Here is a 25,041-nt window from a genome sequence, read left to right as displayed (position 1 = left end):
GGGCTCTTTCTTTTTCTCAGAGAAGTAGGTCTGGGGTGGTGTGTGTGTTGGGGGGCAAGGAGTCTCGCCCTCAGGCTCCAAGGGAAGGGGGCCTCTAGGTCCTGGGGCTCCGTTGGTGAGAGCATGGGTGAGGCGCTTGCCTGACCTTCCACGGGGTCTGCCCCTTTTCAGGATCACGGTCTTTCCCAGGCACTTCCCGAGCAAGCGGAGAGAGTTCCTGCCCTTGTGGGGCCCCTAGTCCGAAAGGAAAACCTCATCTGAGGTGAATCGCAGCCCTGTCCTTTGAGAGTGCACAGAAGAGCACCCAGGGCCAACTTGAGTCAGAGGCCTGACCCTGGGCAGGGTTTTGAGGTGCATCTTGCTTTAGGGGTTCCCACGCCTGAGGGAGGCTGGGGCCCTGTGCCCTGAGAGCCCAGTGGAGGAGTGAAAACCGGGGGTGGGGGGGCTTCGCTGGCACCAGGATCTCAAGGAAGCAGGTGAGCGCCCAGAGAGCAGGGGCCCCAGCACCACCCAAAAGGCTGAGGTTCCTGGTGTTTATTGGCCTTCTGGGCCACAAAAGCCAAGTCCAGCAGCGGTCCCTGCCCGGTGACGTATCTGTCTGCAGGCTTTCAACAGCCATCCACAGTCAGGGGTCAGTGGGTTCGAGCTGGCACGGAGCTGAGCCACTTTTGGCTGTCGGAGCTGTGGTCCCTAGGGGGAGAGGAGGGGGAGACGGTGGGAGGAGACGAGCCACCCCAAGTGCCTGAGGGGAAAGGAGGCCTTTGGGAAGTGGAGAAGCCACCAGTCAACTTGGGGGGCCTGATTCCAAGTCCTGTGTTCCTTTATCCCCAAACAGCCAGAAGGGCAATGCTGTAGGGGAAGCTTCCTCTGCCCAGATGCTAAGTCTGTTTCCTGCTACTCCTAACATGGACCCAGACTTGGGCAAAGGACTTCAGTCGTAAAGCCCTTGATGGGCAGGCAGTGCCAGCCTGAGAGAAAGACTGTGTCATTGAGCCCTGGGCACAGGAAGGCGTAAGTTAAGTACCCTGACTTAGGAACAATCTACTTGGTGCACAGACCCTCAACAAAGGTTTGGGGTTTTCCCCCTTTTGGGTCCCTGTAGCAAGAATCTCCCATTTCTTGGAAGGCTGGATTCTCAGGTTAGGCCAAGGGCCTAGGAAGGAAGGAGGTGGATGGGCCTGGGCTGGGGCCGCTGCTCTTCAGACACCTACCTGCTTCCTCGAGATCCTGACTGAAAGAAGAGGCTGTGGATGTCAGGGCCCAGGTTGATGGGGGTGCACTGGTCCAGAACGTAGTGGCTGCCCTGCTTCCGGCCGACAGTCTTCTCCAGCCTCGGGCAGAGTGGGATGCAGGGCACCTGGGCATAGGGGCTCTGCAGGTTGGCAGCTGTCGAGGGAGGAGACGGCAGGAGAGGGAAATGCATGAAAATATACCAGCCTTGGAAGCAGGCAGACCTGGTGAAATTCTGGCTTTGCCACACACAACGAGCTGGGTGGGTTTGGGCAAATCCGCTTTCCCAGCCTCTCTGTAAGCTGGAGATAGTGGTACCCACCTCCAGGTGGATGGTGAGGATTAAAGGGATAGTGCATGCAAAGCACTCAGCTGAATGCTGAGCACAGTGTGAGGGCTAATAACCACTTAAGAGAGAAGGTGTCTTGTGACGGGTCCTGGCAAAGTCTGGTAGGCACACTCTGGACTCTGGAAAGCTCCTAGCCCATCATTCGGCCCACGGTGGGAGTCTAGTAAATAGTAACTACTATTATGGGGAGGCTGCCTCACCCAGTGAAGAGGACACAGGTTTTGGAATCAGACCTGGGTATAAATTCCCTTTTCTAACATGCGGAAGCTTGAGCAAGTTGCTTAGACTTACCTGGTTAGTTATCTGTAAAATGGGGTAAATATGAAATTACGGGGATTAAATTCTAGCACATCTGCAAAGGACCTAGCACAGTGCGTGACTCCACTGGGTGCTCAATAAATGATGAGCTGGGATCACTGATGCCTTCTCAGTCCTGGCCCTTGGGACCAACCAACCTGTGGTCAGGGCTGAGACACTGGGAAGAGTCTGCAGCAGGCCTCTGTCAGAGGGCTGAGGATGGCGTAATGATTATCAGCCCATTGACTGATGCACACAGCCAACCCCGAAAGGGGAAACCGTGTCTGTCAGCTCTTCGTTCGGGCTGTGTGGGGACCCAGGGAAAGGCGCCACATGTGCAGGAGGGCAGAGTCCCCACCTTGTCCAGGGCCCTCACCATAGTTCTGCTGCTTCAGCCGGCTCAGGATTCTGAGGACCCTTCGTTCTGGGACTTCCAAGATGTTTGCCTGCTGCGGGTTGTAGGGAAGCTTCTTCCGGGACCGCTGCTGGCCTGTGGCCGATTCCATCTCTCGGGCTTTACATGTGCCTTCCTTCAGCTTCTTCTGGTAATAGCTGGAGAGGCAGTGCCCAGCCCGGCCTGGCCGTGACTCACCCACCCTCCTCCTCCCTCACTCTCCCCTCAGTTCCGTCCGGCCAGCTCTGGAGCATGAACACAGGCCAAGGCCCAGCAGTTGGGAGACCTGGGTTCTATCCAGTCCCCACTCTGCCATTAACTTCCTGTGACATGGGCAAGTCATTGCTCTGCTTTGAGCCTCAGTCACAGTCCTCCCTATGTAAAGTGGGGGGAAATGGTTATCTCGTTCCTGTTACTGCAAGTCCTTGACTTCTCTAAGTTTCAGGTGTCCCCTGGGTGAAACGGATCAAACAGTCCACATGTTACAGGGTTAAATAACAAGGCCCATTGTCCTCCTGCAAACCGAAAGGTTGCCTGTTTGATTCCCACTCAGGGCACACGCCTGGGTTGCCAGCCAGATCCCCGGCTGGGGTCATGCAAGGGGCAATGGGTTGATGTTTGTCTCCCTCTCTTCTCCTCCCTCTAAAAATAAATAAATAAAATATAAATAAATAAATAAACAAGGCCCAGCAAGCACTCAGCAAGCGTGTGGCCCATGGGAAGAGCTTGGTAAATAAATGTTACCTTTGATTTCTGTCACTGGTGGTATTATGGTACTATGGTACTTAGATATGCAAGTATTTTAGAAGTCAGCTGTGCAATTAACTCCTGCTGGTCTTCCAGACTTCAGTTTAAGGGCTATCTCCTCCAGAAAGTTCTGGCTCCTCCTGCAGACCAGCTAGGCTCCCATTGTGGGTCCCCATAACCTGTCCTTACTCCATTGTAACCCACAGCTCACTTTATTTTAACACATCACTAATTGCCTTTTCTCCACTACACTGCACCCACCATTCATTCATTCAACAAATATTCATGGAGTATTGACTGTGCACTGGCCACTCATCTAAGTACTTGGGAAAGAGTGTGCAGGGTACATACTCATATAGGATCTCTTACCCTAGCCCCTTGGCCCCACCTCTCTAGCCACTGCCCCAGCAACCACTGGCAGCAGCTTTGCTCAGTCAGCACCTTAAGCCTGAGCCCCTTGCTTCCTGCCCTAGAGCTTCTCTGACCCATGTGCCACCCAGAAGTGTAGGGGAACTCAACACCTTGTAGGGGGCCACCTTTGGCCAAAGGCGCTAGCAGCTGAAGTATACAGGCTTTTCTCTTTCTTCCCCTGAGTTCTGAACCCTGTTCAGAGTCTGCTCAGAAGGTCCTGGGCGTGGCTGACTCACCAACACATCCTGGTACTGGCTGCTCCTCCTTTGCTGTTCAAGTCCCTCCCCCATGCCCGTTCCCTGCTGTTACTTTCTAAATCAACTACCTAGGCCCATATCTAGTAGGAGAGTCAGACCATGAGCAAGAGAATAAAACAATACCACGTCAGTAGTGATGGATGCTCTAAGGGAAAGTCAAATCTGGGTAGGGGATAGTGATGAGGGTCTATTTTGAATCTTGGAGGTGGTGGCATTTGAGCAGAATGAGGGGAGGGAGCAAGCCAAATGGATAGCTAGAGGGAGTGGCATGTGAAAAGGCCAGGAAGTTACAAAAGAGCTTGGTGACCTCTAGGAATAGCAAGGAGGCGTGTGAGGGAGAGGGCAGATGTGGGCAGCAAGATGGCAGAGCCAGCCTGGGGCTTTGTAGGCAGGGGCGTTGGGAAACCATTAGAGTTTAAGCTAATGGTTCTGTAAGGGCCTCTGCCTATCCCTGGGGCCTGGGATTTGGGGGTTTAATGGGCTTCACACACAGAAAATAGAAAATGAACACTAGAGCCCTCACATGGAGATTGGATCTGCACCCCTGTGTAAAACTGGAGCCTGAAAAGGCAATGCACCAGAAAAAAGACGGCCTAGAAAACAACTTCACTGCACAGGGGCCAGGAGAACGTGAGCTGTGCTCGCACAACTTTCACGGTCACAATTATAAAGGGAATCACTGCTTTTCACCTCTTTTTCCCCGCCCTTTGTGCTTGAGTTCAGGTGTGTTGCTGGTAACTTAGTTTAGGATTGACCTAGGGAATGGTGGACAATAAATCAGAAAGAAACTGGGTGCCTCGGGGGACCTTGTCTTCCTGCCTGCCTCCTCCAGGCTGTCAGTGTTAGAGAGGGATAAACTATCTTGTTTGAACTATAATACATGGGGTCAATTCCTTAACTAAGACACCGAGAATTCTATACCCAGCTAACGTATTTGGCAAGTTTGAGGGTAGAATAAACACTTCAGCAGGCCTAAAAATATCACCTCCCACACATCCTTTCTCAAGAAGCTACTAAAGAACACGTGTTCTTCCAGAATGAGTGCATAAGCCAAAAAAGAAAAGGAAGATATACATACAGAAATCGGGATCTAACACAGGAGAGAGGCAAAGATAAAGGAAGACAAAGGGAGATCCCACAAGGGCAGTACAGCTGCCACATAGCGACAACCAGTTTAGATCGGATCACTGTAGCTTAAACAACAGAAGTTTCAAGGGCTGATATTACTGTGCCTGTTGTTGAATTTTTCTCTGTCTTACTTTTTTATTTTTTAATTTTCTTTCTTTCCTTACCTGAGGACATGTTTATTAATTTTAAAGAGGAAGAAAGAGGAAAAGAAACATCGATGTGAGAGAGAACCTTCAATTGGTTGCCGCCCTTGAGCACCCCAACCGGGGACTGAACCTGCAACCTACGTATGTGCCCTGACTCAAGCCCGCAACCTTTTAGTGTACAGGATGATGCTCCAACCAACGGAGCCACCAGCCAGGGCGCAAAACAGACTTTAAAAGAGCCTATGTGATCAATCACTATTTTTGCTGCACTTACATAGTCAAGTCTAGTTTAATGAGACTAGGCTTATTTTTACAAACAAATTAGTCTCTGATTAGCTTTGATAAAGATGGAAGTGATTATAGAGAAAAAATTTCTATGTTTCAATAAAAACTGTATTGCACCTTTGTGGATTGTTGAACAGTGTCATGGTTCCTGACTTTGCGCTTTCTGTCCCCTTTATAAACTAACTTTTGCCATATTTTGTCAGTAATTAACATTTCCAGTTTTGCTTCTACCCTCCAGACTTGGCATCACTAAAAACTAGATTGCCCTTTTCTCAAAGCCCTGCAAGCTAAAGTTGAATGAGTGAATATAAACTTTCCCCCCAAGTCACAACAGGTCATGTATAAACAATCTCTGTGCCTGCAATGGCACGGGCCATTCTCTTGTTCACTGGACTAGCCCATCACCCAGTGCCATTACCAAAGCCATTCAAACTGCAGGCCAGGAAATTGGACAGATTGCCGCTGCCTGTCCTCGCTCCACCATCTAAAGGTGCTTTCAGCCCAAGGGGAAAAAATCTCCTTGACCCACTGTCTTCTGGACTCAGAAACTGAGTTTACGATTTGCATGAACCATTAACTTCTGTTTCTCTCTTGTCTCAAAGGGACGGCCCTCATTAAATGCTCGGCTGCTCACACCTCACGCGGGCCTCGCTGGTGTGGTGCCCTGCTCCCACCTGCTCCGAGCCTCTGCAAGTGCGCCACAAGCCTGACCCAACCACTCTGCTCTCAGGACCAGCAAGAGGCTGATTCAAGAAATACAGGACAATGTGCTCAGAAACGTCCTTTTCTGCTTGCTCCAATCTATGTTTTCCTCCCCCTCTTACAGAACTCTTAGCTTGAATTTCTCTCCACAGCCACCAACTAAGCTTTTAACATGTGAAATTTCTAGGGAAGTTTTGGGCGGGGGCGGGGGTGGGAACGGGGGTAAAGAGGACAAAAGAGTTCAGGACAGGCCACTCCAAAATAGGCTACTTTGGTGTACTGATTGTTTTGTGTTAAAGGCACTTGAAAAACAGCAGGTGCAAACAGGGCACCCTGACCTTCCTTTTTCTGAAAGCTGGAGGAAAAAATTCCCACATGACAGGTGCCCTCCCTGTGCCAAGAGGAAGAAACATTCTTTTTTTTTTTTTTTTAAATCCTCATTTGAGATTATGCTTATTGAGAGAGAGAGAGAGAATGCACCCTGACCAGAGATCGAACCTGTAAACTTTTGGTATAGGGACAACACTCCAACCAACTGAGCCCCCAGCCAGGGCACTTAAGCTAGTCTTGTTTGGGTTTCCTTCACGTGCCGTTAACAGTCCTCTAATTACCAAAAGTCCTCAGCTGCCAAAACACTAGGTGCCATTTCTGTGTCCCCAACCCTCCACCTCCAACAGCCAGCCCCACTCACTCAGTGATCTCCTCTAAGGCTGCCTCGGGTAAGGCCAGCATCTCCACCAGCAGGGACAGGATCTCAAAGAGCAGAGTGTGGGGATTCGGGGGAGCCATGTCCGTCGAGGCGCTCTGTTCTGGGGACATGGGATGGTGGCTGCCGTTACAATTTGCTAGCCCTGGGTGCTCCCCGCCCCCAACCACCTGTTCCCTCCCCCAGCTCTGACCGTCCTGGGTTCATCCCTGCTCACCCATGGAGCAGAAGAAGCGCTTGGTATCCGTCATTACGGCCAAGAAGTCTTTGAAGCCCACGTGACCATCTCCTGTGGAGGCCAGAAGAATACGGGGTGTCCAGGGGCCTTCCAGGGCGGCTTCCGGCATTGCAACCCCGGCATGATTATTAACATATATTCCTTGGGTTTGATGATAAAAGTAGCACATACTGAATGCAGAAAGCATGGTGCACACAGGGAAGTAGAAAGCAAAAATTAAAATGTCCTGGGCTAGAAACCACAGAACTTGAGTTCTTCAAGGCAGACGTCTGGGTTCATATCCCAGGTCCACCACTTGCTACTCGTGTGGCCTTGGCAAAGTCTCTTAATGCCACTAAGCCTTAGTTTTACCATCTATAGGGAAGTAGTATAGTTTATATGGTTATCTATCTATAGAGGATAACCGTAATCCCTATCTCATGGGAGATAAAATGAGGCAAAGTGCTCAGAACAGGGCCATGCATATAACACATGCTCCCCAAATAGCAACTATTGTTAGTATTACCACGTGCTAGTCACTGCATGGGAATACATGTGTACACACAAGAGTCCCACCTGGGCCCTCCAGGCCCTGCTAGACCTGCCTGTTACCTGCCTCCAGCCTCTCCTAGGGACAAGTTCCTCCAGGACTAACCTGCTCTCCCATCAGGGGCCACGTTCTTCCCTGTTCAGGGCCTTTGCACATGCTGGTTTCTCTTCCTAGGTTTTTCTCCATCACCCTCCAACTCCTTCAGTTAACGCTTCCCCTGGACCATCATCCCTTCCTCAGAGAACTCAGAGCAGCCCAGGTCACATCCCCCATCAAACACTCTCATAAAATCCCTGTACTTCAATCACACACTCAGAAGATCTGAAATTTAATGGAGGTTCTGGGAGGCAGGAACGGGGCCTTTTTTGTTCTGCATGGTGCTCTCAGGGCTTAAAACAGCTAGGTCTTAGCCAATGTTCTCCGACTACCTGACCAAGGAATGAATAATCTATAATCTCTGTGGGGGCTCAATACTCTTATCTCCCTGTCACAGATGAGGCCTGAGGCCTAGAGGAAAGAAGCCTGTAGCTAGGGTCCTGTAGCCGCAGAGCTGGGGTCAATTCTTGGCTTGCCTGTGAACATTCGCACTTGTGTAGGGAGGGAGGAAGCAGTGGCCCGGGGCCCAAGCCCTCCACAACCCGCTGCTCGCCATGTCCTGTGTCTAGTAAACACAGCGAGTTCAACCGAACAAGCATGGTTGCGCTTGCCCTGCAGCCTCTCCCCTGTGTCCAGGTAATCTCTTCCACCAGGAATACCCCCTTTTCTCCCCCGTCTCCTTGCCTAACTTCTTCTTCATCTTTCACCATTTGACTCAGGCATAGTCTCTTCCTAGGAAGACTTCCTTCCTGATCCCTTGCTCCAAGCCACTTTAAGTGCTATTTCTTTTGGTGACTCTTAACTTGTGTGGCAATGTCTGTGTGAGCACCTCAAGGGCAGGTCGCGTGGGTCTCACGCATCTCTTTATTCTCAGTGCTCAGCACAGGGCTGGGCGCACAGGGGGCATTTTAATATCCAGTGGATGAATAGTACCAGCAGCTAATGTTTTCTGGATGTACTCTGTGCACCAGGTGTTTTGCTCAATGCTTTGCCTGGATTATCTCGTTAAACCTTTTCAGCAGCACAGCAAGATGGATACAGCTCCGGGGAGCTGTACAGATGGGGAAACTGAGGCTCGGTGAACTTCAGTGACTTTTCCAAGGTCATATGGTTGGTAAAATAAGTGACCAAGTCACGAGGGAATGTCCACTGAAGCACACCGGGGGCCTGAAAGTGAGAGATCTCAGAGATCATGTCCATCTTGGGGTCAGCAGGTAGGTCTTGGTCATTTCCAAATCCCCAGACCCTGGCACCGAGTGGGTGCTCAGAGGGTATTAACTTTTAGGGCCAGGATAAGCTACATAATTTGTAGGGTCCAGTGCAAAATGAAAATATAGAAACTATTATTAAAAGTTTCTAGCCCTGACTGGTGTAGCTTAGTGGGTTGGGCATCATCCTGTAGACTGAAAGGTCACCAGTTCGATTCCCCATCAGGGCACATGTCTGGGTGGTGGGCCATGCCCCCTGGTTGGGGGCATGTGAGAAGGTACTGAGTGATGCTTCTCCCTCTCTCTCCTCCTCCCTTCTCCCCTCTCTAAAAATAAATAAACAAAATCTTTTTAAAAATTTCCTAGACTGCGACAGTGGAGCATTAGACCAAGGGCAGGGCCTTTTACACTCGGAGTCCCGTGCAGCTCACAGGCCTCACACTGCTGTGGAGCCTGCCCCCACTCACCGTCAACGTCAGCGCTCACCAGGGCCTCCTCCACCTGGGCCGGCGTCAGGGAGATGCCCACGAGGAGCAGGATGTTCTCCAGGCTGCGTGCGTCCACCTCGCCGTGGCCGCTGAAGATCTCAAAGTAACTGTGGAAGGCTGGGGCAGGCAGTGGGGTTATGTGACGTGGGGACATGTCTTGTTTTTAGCATTCATCTCATTCCCCTCCCCACCACCCCCTTGCCCAGGGTCCTCTACTAGCACGGCTGGGTGGAGGGACAAAGGAACCAAAAGAGGGAAAGAGGAGGGGTGCGGTCCCATCGCCTTACTCCGCTCTCTACATAAGGTCAGGCCAAGGGCTCAGCTGGTGTGGCAAAGGCCAAGCTAATTAGCACTCTTCGCTCTGCACGAGGAACACCCCTCCGTGTGCCAGGCCCTGTGTGAAGCTCTTTATAGCCACGTTCTCATTTAATTCTCACAAACGGCCTTGGAAGAGTAGGATGCTTGTTTCTGTTGTAAAGCTGGGGAAACTGAGGCTCAGAGGTTAGGTCATCCACAAGACAGGTCTTTCTTTCAGTCTGCACCCTTGACTTTGGTGCCCTGTGGTCCCTTCCCTGCGTGAACATGGCTTCTAGGGTAGCTTCTATTGAACTCTGCTCAAGGAGGCGGGGCAGAGGGTTCTGTACTAAGACAAGCCCCTCCAGCAGTGGCCGGAGGGCTTTAATGCTGAAGGGCGTGAACGTCAAGGATGGGGTCAGAGCATGTATTCAGGGAAGGCGGAAGAAGGGGCCACTGTGGTGAAGAGCGCCCCAGATTTCGGGGAGGAGTGAAGGGCGGAGCAGGATGCACACCTGCTCTTTAGGGCCAGGGCGCGGTGTGGCCAGGCTGGCAGTGCGCGCGGAGGGCTGATTCGGGACCTCTGGAGCCCACAGGAAACAGCCATCACTGCCCTTTGCCCCTGAACACCAAGGGTGGGTGTTCAGAACTTTTACATTTTTGCGTGGCTGTAGGATGGGGTAAGAGATGGGGCCCTGCCTCCCACCCAGGCGGCTCCTAAAGACGATCTAGGGTGTGCCTGGTGGGGAGAGGCCAGAACGCCTCTAGAACCTGGGCAGGCTTGCTCCAGCTACTCAGCGAGGAGGCCGTGGAACTGAAAAGCATACTAGACCCCAAACGATAGGACCCAGCATGAGGCCTGGCCCTCCACCCAGCAGTGTGTGAGCTTGGTCAGCCTCCTACACTGCACTGTCCCCTAGCCAGGTGACCCACTGGGTCCACTCACAGGGCTGGGGTGGGCACAGGGCAGCGGTATGATCCGAACCCACCCCAGGTCTATGAACGCCAAGGCCTGAGGGCTCGGCCTGGCCCTGGAGAGCCCTCCCTGGCCAGGCCTGCCCCCACCTTCCTCTTGCTGCGGGGTGAGGCGCTCCTCGGCCGGCTCCTCCCAGTTCTCGCCCAGCTGCAGGTGGCAGCCTTCCTCCAGCTCCTGCCTGCAGAGGACAAACTGGGCTGGGGCACGGGCCAGCCACCCGCCCCTGCCGCAGGCTGCGGCCCGAAGCAAGGGAAGGCAAGGGGGCAGCAGGGCACAGGAGGTCACGGGCGGGGCCCTGGGGGAGGCCTGGAGAGGTCAGGAGAGGCTGAGTGACCCAGAGGAGGGGCGAGGCAGAGGTGAGGGGGATGAGAAGAGAGCTACTGTTGCGGGGCAATAGAGAAAAGGGTCAGAGGTGGGAAAGGAGAGCTGGATATAGGGACGCAGGGCTGGTAGAGGGGACACAGAAGTGAGGAGCAATGAAGAACGGGACACACAGAGGAAACATGGATGGGGACAGGGACAAGGCGACAGAGGCTCTGATCCTGGACACCCTCCTCGGGGTGGCTCCTACCGTGCCTTGGCGTGGCTCAGGCTCTTCTCGCTGCTCTGGTGCAAGACTGCTGTCTTTCTCCAGCCCAGCTCCTGGGTGGGCGCTGGCAGGACCGCGACAGGCACAGAGCCTGGGACAGGGGCCGCTGCAGGGGCAGGGATCGACCCAGGGGCTGGCAGCCGGGCCCAGGATGGGGCCACAGCAGGGGCCGAGGCTGGGGCCTGAGTCGGTGCCAGGGGCAGACTTGGGGCTGAGGTGGGCACAAGGGTCAAGGTCCTGGGGGACTTCCGGTTTGGCGGGGCTCGAGCCTTGGTGGCCCTTCGATGCGAGGCCTCCTCCTCCTCCACCTCCAGAAGGCACTTCATGAAGCCCTGCCAGCTGTTCCCGAGGTTCTGGGCACCTGTGGTCTCTGTGGACTCCTGAGGCTGCTTCTGGGCACAGTCCTCCTCCTTCCTCTCTCCCATATCCCTCACCTCCTGGGGACAGGACGGGGGTGGAGAATTGGGGAGGCCTCCAGACAGCCAGACTGTCCCACAAAGTTTCTTTGTGCCACCCACTCTCCAGGGCATCCTCACACTGCCTCTTCCTCTCTGGGCCCCTGGAGGATGTCCCCTAAATCTCACATGCATCCCACCCGGCTCCCACCCCATGTGCTCCCTTGCACTTGGCCTGGGCTCCGCCGCCTCCCGGCTCCCCGAGCTGCGGTCCCGCCGCTCATTCATTCCCATCACTGCAATCAGCACAGCCTGCCATGGGCTGGCCACACGTAAGCTTCATGAGGGCAGGGACCTTGTCTGTTCTCTACCCAGCACTCCGCATATGGCGGCCACTCAGTAAATTCCCACTCATTCATTCAGCAATCGCTCCACCTCCTGCATCTGTCCCTCCCGTTACAGGGAGGGCTGTCCTCGGCCCATCCCCAGCCAGGCCATGCCCTGCAGGCTCCGGCCCAGTCTTTTCATCCTAAAGATGTATGTAGCTCTTGTCACACACACGCCCTCTCTTCCTAAAACATCAGCTCTGTTTTCCCACCAGACTGGTCCCATCAGCATGTAAGCAGGCCATGTTATCTTCCCCCTTTAAAAGATAAAACATTCTCCTGATGCGACGAATGCCTCCAGCTACTATCCAGTTCTCTGCTTTTTCTAGAGCAAAATTCCTTGAAAGACTTGGCTGTGCTCCATCTCTACTGTCTTCCCATCTCCAATCAGGTTTCCATGCCCCCCACCCAGAGCTGCCCTTGCAAGGCCACAGTCTGGTGTCTGCCCTCCTCACGGTCCACCCCTCGGCAGTAATGGCCACAGATGACCGCCCATCCTTCTGGAAATGCCTTCTCCTCTAGACTCAGGGGCTACTCCTTCCTGGTTTCCTCTGGCTCTTCCTGACTCTTCCATCTCCAAATGCTGTGGATGGAGCACCAGGGACTTGTCCTCGGGCTCCTTCCTGTGCTAAGTTCCCTCTCTCCTAGAGGCTATCTCCCTTGTTCTGACATTTACACCTCCAATCCCGACTCCTCTGTCCTGCCTAACTCCAGATGTTCTCTGTGACATTTCTTCTGGGGTGTCTAGAATAGGACCAAAGCAGAACTTTAGGTTCCTCCCGCGTGCTCCTTCCCCAAGGTCACCACCCTGGTCGAGGACACCACCTATTGCTCAGGCCCCAGACCTAGAGGCCTTTTTGATCCCTCGTTCTCCCATTTTCCCACCATGCAGCCCATCAGCAAGTCCTGCTGCCGCATCCCCCAACTCTGCTGCTACCACCCTGGTCAAGTCATTCCACCATCTCCTGTCCAGTGTGCTGCCACCGTCTCTGCCCTTGACCCCTGCCCAAGTTCATTATCCACCCAGCTGCCGCATCAGTGTCTCCAGATTACCCCAGGTCATCTCATCTCTTGCCTAAAACTCTTCAGTGGCTTAGTGTAGAATTAGAATTCACTCTAAACCCTCACCCTGGACTTCAGGGCCCTGGGTGATCTGCCCCCCGACACGCCTCTAACTTCATCTCCCCTCCTCTCCCACCCTGGCTTCCTTCCTGACTCTGGTCTTCTTGCTGGACTTGGTCTTGACAAGCTCATGTCCATCAGGGCTTTGCCACTGCTGCTGGGTCTGCCCAGAATGTTCTCCCCAATCTGTGCTTGGCTTGGTTCTTTTTGTCTTTTGAGACTTAACTCAAATGTTACCTTCTGGATGGCTGAGCGCTCCATCAGGGGATATATCGTCTCCCTCCAAGTCCCTCCTCTTGTCCGCTGGACTGGCATCACTGCTGTCTACAGACAAACTAGTTATCAGTTCACGTGTTAACAGTCTCTCCCCTAACTAGATCGTAAGCTCCGTCCAGCCTTAAGTCCCCAGTGTCATGACTGGCACATTGTCTTCAATAAATTTGTGTTAACCGATGACTCTGATTATGTCCTTTTTCTCAGTGACATCTGAGGAGCCAGTTCATGTGACTAAAGCACTTAGCACATACTAACTTTCGTTGAGAATTCTGCAGCCCAGGAGGGGGACCCTATTTCCCCCGCTAGACTCCTTTGACTGCTGTCCTGAGTTAAGGGCAAATGCTCAGCTTCTGTCAGGCTTCAAACAAACAAACATCAAAACCAGTTCTGGAGCTCTTACTCCGTGGTGGTGGGGAGGTCCCAGGTAGGGACCCCAGGTGGCAGCCATGAGTCTAGTCTGTCATCATCTCTCCCAAGGCCCTCAGGGCTGCCAAAGTCCGGGGCCTGTGGCCTCATCTCAGATCTAGATTCTGAGCCCTAGGAGGGTAGGGGTCTGTCCCAGAACCTGCTCAATTATTCCAGAAACCGGCACTGAGCCTATCTCCTTGCAGTTGCTCAGCTCAAGTGAAGGATGACGCCAAGGCCCCCCCATCTCTCCTTGATGACTTTCAACCCTTGCACATCTGGCTCCTCCCTCTTCCTTCCCTGAGCCCCTTCCACCCAGCATCACCTGTCTTGCACATGCTGCTGAACCGACCTCTGTGTAGCTCTTCTGCTGCCAGTGCCCTGCTACTCCTGTGCCTGCCGTGGCTCCCTGTGACCTTCAGACTCATCTTCCATCCACCCATACAATCAGTGGCTGGAGGGGAGTGTGGGCCAAGGGGCGTGTTTGCATTTGGTGTCTAATATTGTAGATAGTAACCCCTGTCTCTATGCTGATGGGACTGATCCTGTAGATATGGAGAGACTGATCATAAGGGAGAGAGGGGACAGAGGACAGGATCTAATGAATCAGTGGGGGACTAGCAGTTGATGGGGGCAGACACCCATCTTCATGGCCTCCATTATAACCAGGTGAAGGCAAGGGTGGTGGAGTTGGGGGTGGGAAGATGTGGTGGATGCTTCTCGCCCTTCGATGACACATGAGGCCAGATCATCAGCCCAGATGCACGGCATGGAGAGAGGTACTGTGAAGTGACTTCCTGGAGCCGAGGGAAGGGTGGCATGGCCAGGGAACAGCAGAGGATTGTCAGGAGCTTCTGACACTAGTGGTCATTGCTTGAGAGTGAAACCCATCAACAAGACAGGGTTTTTCTCCAACCGTGTTGAGCTGCTCATGCGCACGTGGAGGGTTAGTGGGTGGCTGGGCTTAGCCAGGGTTGGAGTGGCCAGTGGATACAGCAGAAAGGGGCATGGGCAGATGATGACTATGTGGTCACAGGATGCCAAGTCAAGTCCAAGAATTAGGAAGTGGCAGAGATGGCGGAAGTTGGGGGGTGGGGCACGGGATGGGAGGGAGTTGGAAGCCTCGCAGATGTTCAGGGAAGCTCTTGGTTGTATCTGTGACCCAGAGAAAATGTGTGGAAAAAAAATTATGCTGATGTAGAAAAAGCCACAACACGACCTGGGGCGAACCCAAGGGCTCAAGAGTGTAAGAGCATCATTGACCCTCACCCCAAAGGCACATACATGCACACATACACATATGCATATATGCCAATTCATGTGTACATGCATGCACAGATGTGTATACACTCACACAAAAACACAGGAACACACATATTTCCCAGTTTGACTCCAAATACTGTCCCATTTCTGCCTCTGTCCCCTTCCTCCTCCTGATCCTCTCACTCGTCCCTATGCCCACTCTGGCTCTACTTACAGGTGGAGGAACAGGCTCCGGTGCTGGCTTGGTCTCTACAGCCTTGAACCTAAACAAGGGGGAAACACCCCATGGGTGAGGGGCTCAGCTCAGGGCTAGCCCCTTGCACCTACCTCCTCTCAGCCCCCTGGACACTCATTCCCACCATCCCAGCCTCAGAGCCCCGGCCTTTGATTCTCAGAGGGCCTCCGCGCTCCCTCACATCCCCATGTGGGGACATGGCTCACAGAACAAAGAATTCTTATATTAGAGCTCTCATACAGATGGGGGAAATTCAGACCCAGAGACACACGACTTGCCCAAGGTCCTACATCTGGTCTGAAGCAGTCAGAATTAGAATTCACCTCACCTGTAACCTAGCAGAAGAGCAATCTGGCTGGGGTCAGGGAGTGGGGGAGGGGGCGGCATCAGAGGATGGCTCACCAGTCTTTGGGTGTGTTAGGTCCTGGCGTGGGCGGTGGGAAGGAGCTGTCAGTCTTTTCCTCCAGAGTCATTGAGGCCATTAGTGGCATTGCTTCCTGGGAACTGTCTTTGTCTCCCTGTGGGCCAGGCTCTGGCAGCACCCACTGTGGCCTAATGTGGGGGGTGCCTGCCTTCTTGGGGGGCTTGTCTTCCAATTGTTGTCCACAGCTGTCCAAGGTGCAAGAAGGCTCTGTTGCCTGCACTATATCTGACCCATCTTCTGCCTGGCGACCTGGGGTGGGCAGACACTCCAGCTGCTGCTGAGGACAAGGATACGAAAATGGAGAGCCCATCCTGGCTCCCAGGTGAACCTTAACACTTACCTGGAGACCAGTTATCACATGCGTGTCTGTCCAGATGCTGCGAGCGTCATCTGACTGAGCTCTCCCAGCACACCTAGAAGGTGGCACAAGTCAGTTGCCCCACTTTGAGGGAGGAGGAAGTTGAGGCCCAAAGAAGGCATGCATGGTCAACCCACAGTCGATCATGATCCCTGCTTCTCTGCAGAGGTAGAATGGGAGCCTATAGCAAGTGAAGTGATCCTCTGCAAACGGGATCCACCAAGGGATGTTTCAAAGGATAAGAATCCTTCATGAAACACCCTCAAAAGGAGATTTTTATACCAACTGACTTCAAGACTTACTATAAAGCTATTATAGCGAAGATAGCATTGTGTTGGGAACACAGTTTAGGCGGCTACCTGAACCTGTGACTCCCGCGCTGCAGCTCCTTTTTGCTCAAATAAATGCCTTTTACATATTTTGTAAAAAGACAGTGTGGGGTTGGAATAAGGATGGATAAATATATGGATGGAACAAAGTAGAGTCGAGAAATAGACTGACACTGATGTGGTCAACTGATTTTCAACAGGCGTGGAAATTCAGTAGAGAAGACTTCTGGTCAAGATGGCTGCATAGGCAGACATGGTTCGTCTCTTCTCATAATCACATCAAAATTACAACTAAAATATAGAACAACTATCACTCAGGAATGTCAGGAATCAAGCTGAATGGAAGCCTGACAACTATGGAATAAAAGAAATCACATCCATTCACACTGGTAAGAGGGGTGCAGGCATGGAACAGGCTGGTCCCACAACCACGTGGATAAAAATTCGGGAGGGATACCTCAGGAGCGAGGATTCTCAGCCTCATACCAGGCCCGCCCACCCAGGGTTCCCGTATCAGGAACATAAGTCCCCCACAACTTCTGGCTGAAAAAACCAGCAGGGATTGAGTCAGTGGAAGAAATTTCTGGAGCCCCAACAGCTCCTCTTAAAGAATGCACACACAGACTCACCTACTCAGACTGACTCCCTCTGAGCTCCAGCACTGGGATAGCAGCTTGAAAGGCACCAGTGGTATACAGGGAGAAACTGAAGTGTCTGGTTCAACGTGAGAAGAGGCCCTTGTCCATTTTCTAAAACCTCCCTCACAGAGCCTGCAGGCTGGTACCATATTTGAGACTGTATCAACATGGCTAAGACTGTTTGACCCACCTTGGAGATCCACAGAGGCTCTGCCCCAACTCAGCTTATGGGCCCACTCAAGCTGCTTTTCCATATGAATGGCTGGTCTTGGCTCCTAAATCCTATTAAACAAGCAACAGGTGGCTTCAGTGAGCCCTAGCAGCAGCCAGATTAGATTCACAGCTTGGCTTCACCTGGGAATCTCCAAGCCCAGCACAAGAAATGGCCATCTCAGATTGCTTTACAGCTCAGATAGGATGCCCCGGGCAAAACACGGGTGGGCGCTGATCTTGGCCTGTACCACCTGGCAAACTGCACGGCCAGTGCACCCAGTAGACAGCTACAGACCACCTCGGAGCACCACCGCCCTGTCCCCTGCACAGCTGATCCTTCATGGAGGGCAGAAGTTGGTGGTCAGTGGTCACAGCCAGTCCTTCCAGCTGACTGGCCTGGGTAAATCCCTCCCACTGACCAGCCAACAGCAACCAAATCTCAAGTATAAGAGGAGGGTGTACTTAGCTCGGGCACGGTGTGCCCGAAGTACCCATTTTGGGTGATGGGGAAGCTGTGCCACTGGACCCTACAGGACACCTATTACATTAGGCCACACTGTCAAAACATGGAGTCAAAGCTGCTCTACCTAACACATAGAAACAAACTCAGGGAGGCTGCCAAAATGAGGAGACAAAGAAACATGGCCCAAATGAAAGAACAGATCAAAACTTCAGAAAAAGAACTAAGCAACGAGGAGATAGACAATCTATCAGATGCACAGTTTAAAACACTGATAATCATGATGCTCACAGAAATGATTGTGTTTGGTCACAAAATGAGGTAAGAAATGAAGGCTATACAAAGTAAAATAAAGGAAAATATACAGGGAACCAACAGTGAAGGGAAGGAAACTGGGGTTCAAATCAATGATTTGGAACAAAAGAAGGAAATAAACATTCAACTTGAACAGAATGAAAAAAAAAGAATTTTTAAAAAATGAGGAAAGGCTGAGGAACCTCTGGGACAACTTTAAACGTTCCAACATCCAAATCACAGTGGTGTCAGAAGGAGAAGAGGAAGAGCAAGACATTGAAAACTTATTTTTAAAAAATAATGAAGGAAAACTTCCCCAATCTGGCAAAGGAAATAGACTTCCAGGAAGTCAGGAAGCTCAGAGAGTCCCAAAGAATTTGGATCCAAGAAGAAACACACCAAGACACATCATAATTAGGTTACCCAAGATTAAAGATAAGGAGAGAATCTCAAAGGCAGTAAGAGGAAAGGAGAGCGATACCTACAAAGAGTGCCCATAAGACTATCAGCTGATTTCCCAAAAGAAACCTTATAGGCAAGAAGGGGCTGGAAAGAAGTATTCGAAGTCATGAAAGGCAAGAACCTACATCCAAGATTACTCTATCCAGCAAAGCTATTATTTAGAATGGAAGGACAGATAACGTGCTTCCCAGGTAAGGTAAAATTAAAGGAGTTCATCATCACCAAGGCCTTATTATATGAAGTGTTAAAGGGACTTATCCAAGAAAAAGAAGAAGGTCACAAACTGTGAACAGTAAAATGACAACAAACTCACAACTATCAACAACTGAACCTAAAAAAAACAAAAACTAAGTAAACAACTAGAACAGGAACAGAATCACAGAAATGGAGAAATCACAAATGGGGAAAGGGGAAAGGTACAGGGAATAAGAAGCATAACTGGTAGGCACAAAATAGACAGGGGTCAGTTAAGAATTGTATAGGAAATGGAGAAGCCAAAAACCCTATATGCAAAACCTATGGCCATGAACTAAGGAGAGGGGGAATGCAGGAGGGTGGGGGGTAGTACGGGGCAGAGAGAAATATCGCTATGTGAGAGAGAAACATGCACCTTGACCGCGAATCAAACTTGTGATAAAGGGGAGAAAAAACTTGGGACAACTGTAATAGTATAATCAATAAAATATACTTAAAAAAAGAGAGAATCCAAAGAAACAAGGATAGTGTAAACAGCCTGTGGAACAACTTTAAGCAATCCAACATTTGCGTCATAGGGGTGCCAGAAGGAGAAGAGAAAGAACAAGACATTGGAAATCTATTTGTTTCATTGGAATGAAACAAAACTTCCCTAATTTGGTGAAGGAAATAGCAATGCAAGTCCAAGAAGCACAGAGAGTCCCAAACAAGATGTCTGCAAAGAAACCCACTCTAAGACACATCCTAATTAAAATGACAATGGTGGCCCTGGCTGGTGTGGTTCCATTGATTAAGCGCCAGCCTGCAAACCAAAAGGCTGCCAGTTTGATTCTCGGTCAGGGCATGTGCCTGGTTTGCAGGCCAGGTCCCCACTTTGGGGGCGTGTGAGAGGCAACCAATCGATGTATCTCTTACACATTGATAGTTACTCTCCCCCTCTTTCTCCCTTCCTTCTCCTCTCTCTAAAAATAAATAAATAACATCTTAAAAATAAAATGCAAAGGTTAAAGATAAAGATATCGGAGGGGGTGAGATAGAATGGGCAAGAGGTGAGGGGATTGCGAAGTACAAATAGGTAGTTACAGAATAGTCATGGAGATATAAATTACAGTATATGAAAAGGACCAAAGACCTTAAATGCATGACCCGTGAACATGAACACGGATCAGGGGATTGCCTGAGGGAATGGTGGGTGCTGGGTGGAGGGGAGAGAACAGGGAAAAATCAGGACAACTGTAATAGCATAATCAATAAAATATCACTTAAAATAAATAGATAAATAAAAATAATAAAGTAATGGGCAAAGTATTTCAATAGACATTTCTCTGAAGGTATACAAATGGCCTGTGAGCACATGAAAAGATGCTCATCATCATTAGTCATTAGGGAAATACAAATTAAGACCACAATAAGGTTCCACAATACCTCTATTAGAATGCTTTGAATGAAAGAGAGGAACCATACCATTCTGAGCCGGGGAATGTGTGGAGCTGCTGGAATTCTCAGACATTGTTAGTGGGAATGTAGAATGGTGCAACCACTTTGGAATAAAGTTTGGCAGTTTCTTCATAAGTTAAACATACACATACCATATTGTCCATTCCACTCCTAAGTATTATTTGCCTAAGAGAAATGAAAGCATAGGGCCATGTGGACATGACTGTTTTTTTTGTAATAGCCAAAAAGTGGGAACAAACCAGGTGTCCATCAATAGGTGCAGGGATAAAGAAATTGTGATACATCCATACAATGGAATGTTACTCAGCAACAAAAAGAATAAAATATTGACCCACGCAATAACACAAATGAATCTCCAAATAATTTGGAGCCAGACAAAAAGAATGAATATGGAATGCTTCATTTGTGTAAAATTTTAGGAAATACAAACAAATCCATAGAGACAGAGTGCAGATCAGTGGCTGCCTGGAAACGGCAGGTGAGGGGCGGGGAAGGATAAAGGGGCACGAGAAAACTTCTGGGGGGTGATAGGTACGGTTATTTTCTTGATTGTGGTGATGGTTTTGTGGGTGTCTATACGTATGTCCAGAATATCAAATTGTACACTTGACGTATGTGCAAGTGTATGTCAATTATACCTTCCTGAAGCTGTTTAAAAACACAAAATCTTTAACACAAGTAGAAAGGTATTTTGAAATCAAATAAGTTTGGAAGAGACACCATACTCTAACCAGCTCTTACAAGTCCCACGGGGCTAAGACGCAGCTTCTGGGGCATCCTGGCATAAAGAAACCAGTTCGAGCTTTGTTAAACCCAGCCTGTCCCAATTCTAATTGCAGGCAGAGCCCCGCCACCTGCTCCCTGCCTCCAGTACCCATTGACATACCACAGGGCCACCTTCGAGACGAGTCTAAAAGGCTTGCTGGGGACAATCAAGACCATCCAGAATTAGGTCAGTAACCCACACGGACTGTGTGCGTGACATCTCCAGGCACAGAGAGGAGCAGACACAATGCACCAGAATTGGTTGCGGGAGGTGGTTGGTCCTTGGTCTCCCTATGGGTCAGTCACTCCACGCCTTCCTGCTCAGTTCTCACGGACATTACCTGGCAGCTGCCGGGGGCCTGACTCTCCACTGTCCCTGGGTCCTGCTGTCTCCTCTGCGTGTCCTCAGTCTCCTTCCCTGAACCCTGCTGCTGCAGCCCTTCCGGGGCTGCAGGGACCCTGGAAGGCAGTGCCCCCAGCTCACTTCCTGGCTTGGTCTGATCCTGGGCTGCTTGCAGTTCCATGGGCCTTTCCTGGGGGACGCAAGATGCCAGCTTCTTCCTGGGAGAACAAAGGGATACCTCAGCTGCTGGACTGGGGCGTAGTTTTATATTCTCATAAGTCTTCATAGTTCCCAGAGCACCAGCGCAGAGCTAGGTACACCATAGGTGCATAATTAATGCCTGGGAGAATGAATGAAGGGCTGATGTGAATTCCTCAAATCATAAGCACTTTAATGTCAATGTTTAGGGGAGTTAGGATTTAATATTCTTATTATATATTATTTTTTAGAAAAATCAGGGAGAACTGGAATTCAGAGGCTGAGAGACCTGAGCGTAGGGTCATAAAGCTAAGGTGACAGCTCAGGATCTGGATCTGTGAATCGGTGTCGATGGATGTCACTTCAATACTCTGGAGTAGTTCCTACAGGTTTCTTCCTATGGATATACATATATATTTGCAATGAGGATTCATTTAATTACCATTTTCAAGTAATTGCACAATTTTAACTATAAAATTTTACATAGTTAAAATTGTATTGCATCTACAATTTTGCAGTCTTTTCTTCATTCAACATTATAGTCTAAGTGTTTCCCATGCCAAAAATCTTTCATAAACATGCTTTTTTAATGAAAGCATAAAACACTGTATTTTACAGATAATCATAATTTACTAAACTGTTCCTCTATTGTGGGCATTTGGGGCACACGAGCTCCAATCTTTTAGTGTGTAAAATAATGTGATGGTGAAATTTTTTCTGCATAATACTTTGCTTGAATCTCCAATGATTTCTTTAGGGCATATTTCTAGAAATGCACGAATGGACAGTTTTAAGTCAGTTTAAACAAATGCCAGGTTGTTTAAACATGTGTTGACATGGTTTTTATTTCCACCAGCATGGTATGTAGTACCTGTCTCAGGGGACTCGAACCTGGCTTTGACTGAGTCCCTTAACTTTTCATGTGGAAAAGATTATGTAGTGATTCCTAGTTATAATTCAATTTAAACAGTAAGCTAACTGGGCTTTACTATTCCTGTTTCCAAAGTCTTTTACTTTGCCTTTCTCTGGCTCTCTCTTGATTTTCTCTTTTTAGAAAGAATGCATTCTCACTGAAGAGAAGTTTAATATATATAATATTTAGAAAATAATAACTCCATGTAAACATAGATTTCCATGTCTCTCAGCCTCTCTTTTGTTCACTCTTCTATTAGTTCGGTGAATACATATTTATTGAGCATCTACCATGCTCTAGGCACAGCCCCAGGCATGAGGAATTTGAGGCTGAACAAGGCACAGCAGAAGGCTGTGGTCCAGAGGGAGCTCAGACAAAGGCCAACACAAATAATCATTTAGTGCAATTTGTGCGATGAACGAGAAGTTCAGGTGCTGTGACTGGGAGGGTCCGCCTTGGTCTGGAAGTACTCCCTCCCCTCTCCCCCTGCTCCAGGTGGATCACAGGGGGTTCCTTCCTGGATCTGCTCTCAGGGAAGCCCCCAGCTCACCCTGGGTCTACCAGATGACCCTGTTCTGGCGTCCTGAGCTCTGGAAGCCCCTCTTCAGATTCTCCTCTGTGTCCAAATCTCTCCTCTGGCCTTTCTGGGGCTAATGAGGGCTCCTTCCCACTGTCCATCCCTGCAGCATCTGGAAACATGACCTGGAACAAAAGTGCTCTTGGTGCCAGCTCAAGGGCTGGCTGTGAGTACCCATTCTGGAGGGATACCCCCCACTCCCTGGGCATGATCCCTGCCTCAGGGACAGGGAGGTTCTCTGCCTCACTGGGGAGTGTGTGGAGAGAGGCAGGGAGGAGACAAGAGGCGGGGGGAGAGAGGCTGGGGTGCTGAGCCAGCCCAGCTGAGAGGTTGTCGGTCAGCACTCACGGCTCTGATGTAAACCTGGGTCCAGAGTAGTACCTGAGCCAAGGGTATCCCGCCAAGCATGGCTTGACGGAACACCCTGGGCCACTTGAACACCCTCACGAGGTCTGAACGAGGCTTCCACCATTTCCACTACTATTTCATAGCTCAGGCTTGGAAAACTGGGTTGTGATGCTCATCTTGGTGCGTCACTCACTTGAGCCAGTGACTTAGAGCCAGTGACTTAGAGCCAGTTCCAAGCCTCACTCTAGTTAGCAAAAATCCAGACAACTTGGCTCAACCACTTGACAGTATTTGATGTAAGATTCTGGGGCAAGCCAGCGGTAAGGCCACCTGCCAGGAACCTCTGAGATTTCACCCAGTCGGTCCTCACCATGACACATATGAACAATGAGGCTCAAGGGGGCGCAGTGACATGTCTAAGGCCCCACGGCTGGTTGAGTGGCAGGACTGGACCCCATGACTATGCTGTTAAAAAAATGAATGGGTGGGTGAAGGAAGCCCTGACTGTTTGCCCCAGCCTCCCTTCGAGACCCCCCTTCAGGCTCTCTCCTGGCCCCCAGGAGATGCCTGGATTTACATCAGAGGCTGCAGAGAGAGGACGATACTTAAGGGAATGTTGACTTTGTTTATGGTGACATTTTGGGCTCTGGGGGAACTAGACAGGAAGGAGAGCCTTCTTTGTGCTTTCAGTTCATGCCACGGGACACTTTTTAAAAAATCAATGGAAAAAGGCTGTGAAGTGCATGAAGGCTTAGGATGCAAGGTGGAGGCTGGGAGGAGCATGGATGGGAACCCCGGGCAGTTGTCAGGGGAATAAAGGCCTTAAGGGGAGCTGGAGGTCAAGGTCGCGGAAGGCACCTTGTAGAATCAGTAGGCAATTCTTGTTTTGCTCCTGCAGCATCTCACTGGTAACAGAAGCCAGCATTCTTTTTATGGGAACCTTTCTTTCTCTATTTGGCTAATGGGGCTCAGTGGACTCAACTGAGTACCACCTCTGGTTCCACTCTGCCAAGAGGTCCAGGCCACTCTGCCCTGCCATGGTCACTGGCTCAGAAATAAGCATTTATTACGTGAACACAGTCTGGGCCAATGACAGTGATACCAGGCTTTTTTTCAACTATGGCAAAGAGAGGCTCTCTTCCTGCTGGGGATGCTAAGTCAGAGGATGTAAGCTATGAAGATGTAAGTTTGGAGTGGCCAGGGCAATTCTTGCCATCTTTCAGGGAGAGCCTTCCTGGGAATGGCACAGAGGAAGGCAGGGCCAAGAGATACTCATTTAGCACCTTGATCCAGCCATACCTGAAGGCTACTGGTAGATTTGTCAGTTACCCAAGCTGATGTGTCCTCCTTCCTGCCCACTCTAGTCTGAATTGGGTTTTGTGTCACTTATAACTGAGTCTTTCTTAAAAGATTTTATTTACTTATTTTTAGAGAGAGGGAAAGGGAGAGAGAAAGAGAAGGAGAGAAACATTGATGTGAGAGAGAAACATCAATCAGTTGCCTCTTGCATGCCCCCAACCAGGGACCTGGCCCGTAACCCAGGCATGTGCCCCGACTGAGAATCGAACTGGTGACCTTTCGGTTTGCTGGATGACCCTCAACCCACTGAGCCAGGCCATAACTGAGCCTTTATTAAAGCAGTTGGGGAGGAAGCCTGGACAGGGGTGGGGAAAGGTGTTCTTGGAAGTGGAGAGGTCAGAACACAAGGTGCAGGTCCCTACCTGGCTGGTTCCTGATATGACAGGCTCGACACCAGCACTCTTTCTGGCAGTCCTCAGGCCAGGACTTGGCTGGGCCCCTGGAGACTTGATCCTACCCTCCATGCATGTCTGGATGTTTCTGTTGTCCATTGTGCCACAGTGAATGGTGGTATCACGAGAGAAATCCAATCAAAGTTCCACCAAGCCCATTACC

The 25,041-nt window shown here is 50.5% G+C and overlaps 1 protein-coding gene across 1 annotated transcript; it reads right to left on the bottom strand.

The window, feature by feature from the left end:
• Positions 1-632: 632 nt before the first annotated feature.
• On the bottom strand, positions 633-24,166 carry SPATA21 (spermatogenesis associated 21). The gene is made up of 12 exons (XM_054579662.1): positions 24,117-24,166; positions 21,090-21,309; positions 15,555-15,853; positions 15,132-15,180; positions 11,053-11,507; positions 10,571-10,659; positions 9,191-9,328; positions 6,870-6,941; positions 6,638-6,755; positions 2,253-2,428; positions 1,212-1,386; positions 633-690 (listed from the first exon to the last, which is right to left on the bottom strand). The coding sequence occupies exons 1-12, from the start codon at positions 24,164-24,166 to the stop codon at positions 633-635; spliced, it is 1,899 nt and encodes a 632-aa protein (XP_054435637.1).
• Positions 24,167-25,041: the final 875 nt, after the last annotated feature.

This window comes from Pteronotus mesoamericanus, unplaced genomic scaffold (assembly GCF_021234165.1).
Source record: "Pteronotus mesoamericanus isolate MK-2021 breed Mesoamerican mustached bat unplaced genomic scaffold, CSHL_Meso_final contig_557, whole genome shotgun sequence".
NCBI classification, from domain to species: domain Eukaryota; kingdom Metazoa; phylum Chordata; class Mammalia; order Chiroptera; family Mormoopidae; genus Pteronotus; species Pteronotus mesoamericanus.
Note: the sequence above shows the minus strand (reverse complement) of the source record. Positions and strands in the feature narration are given on the sequence as shown.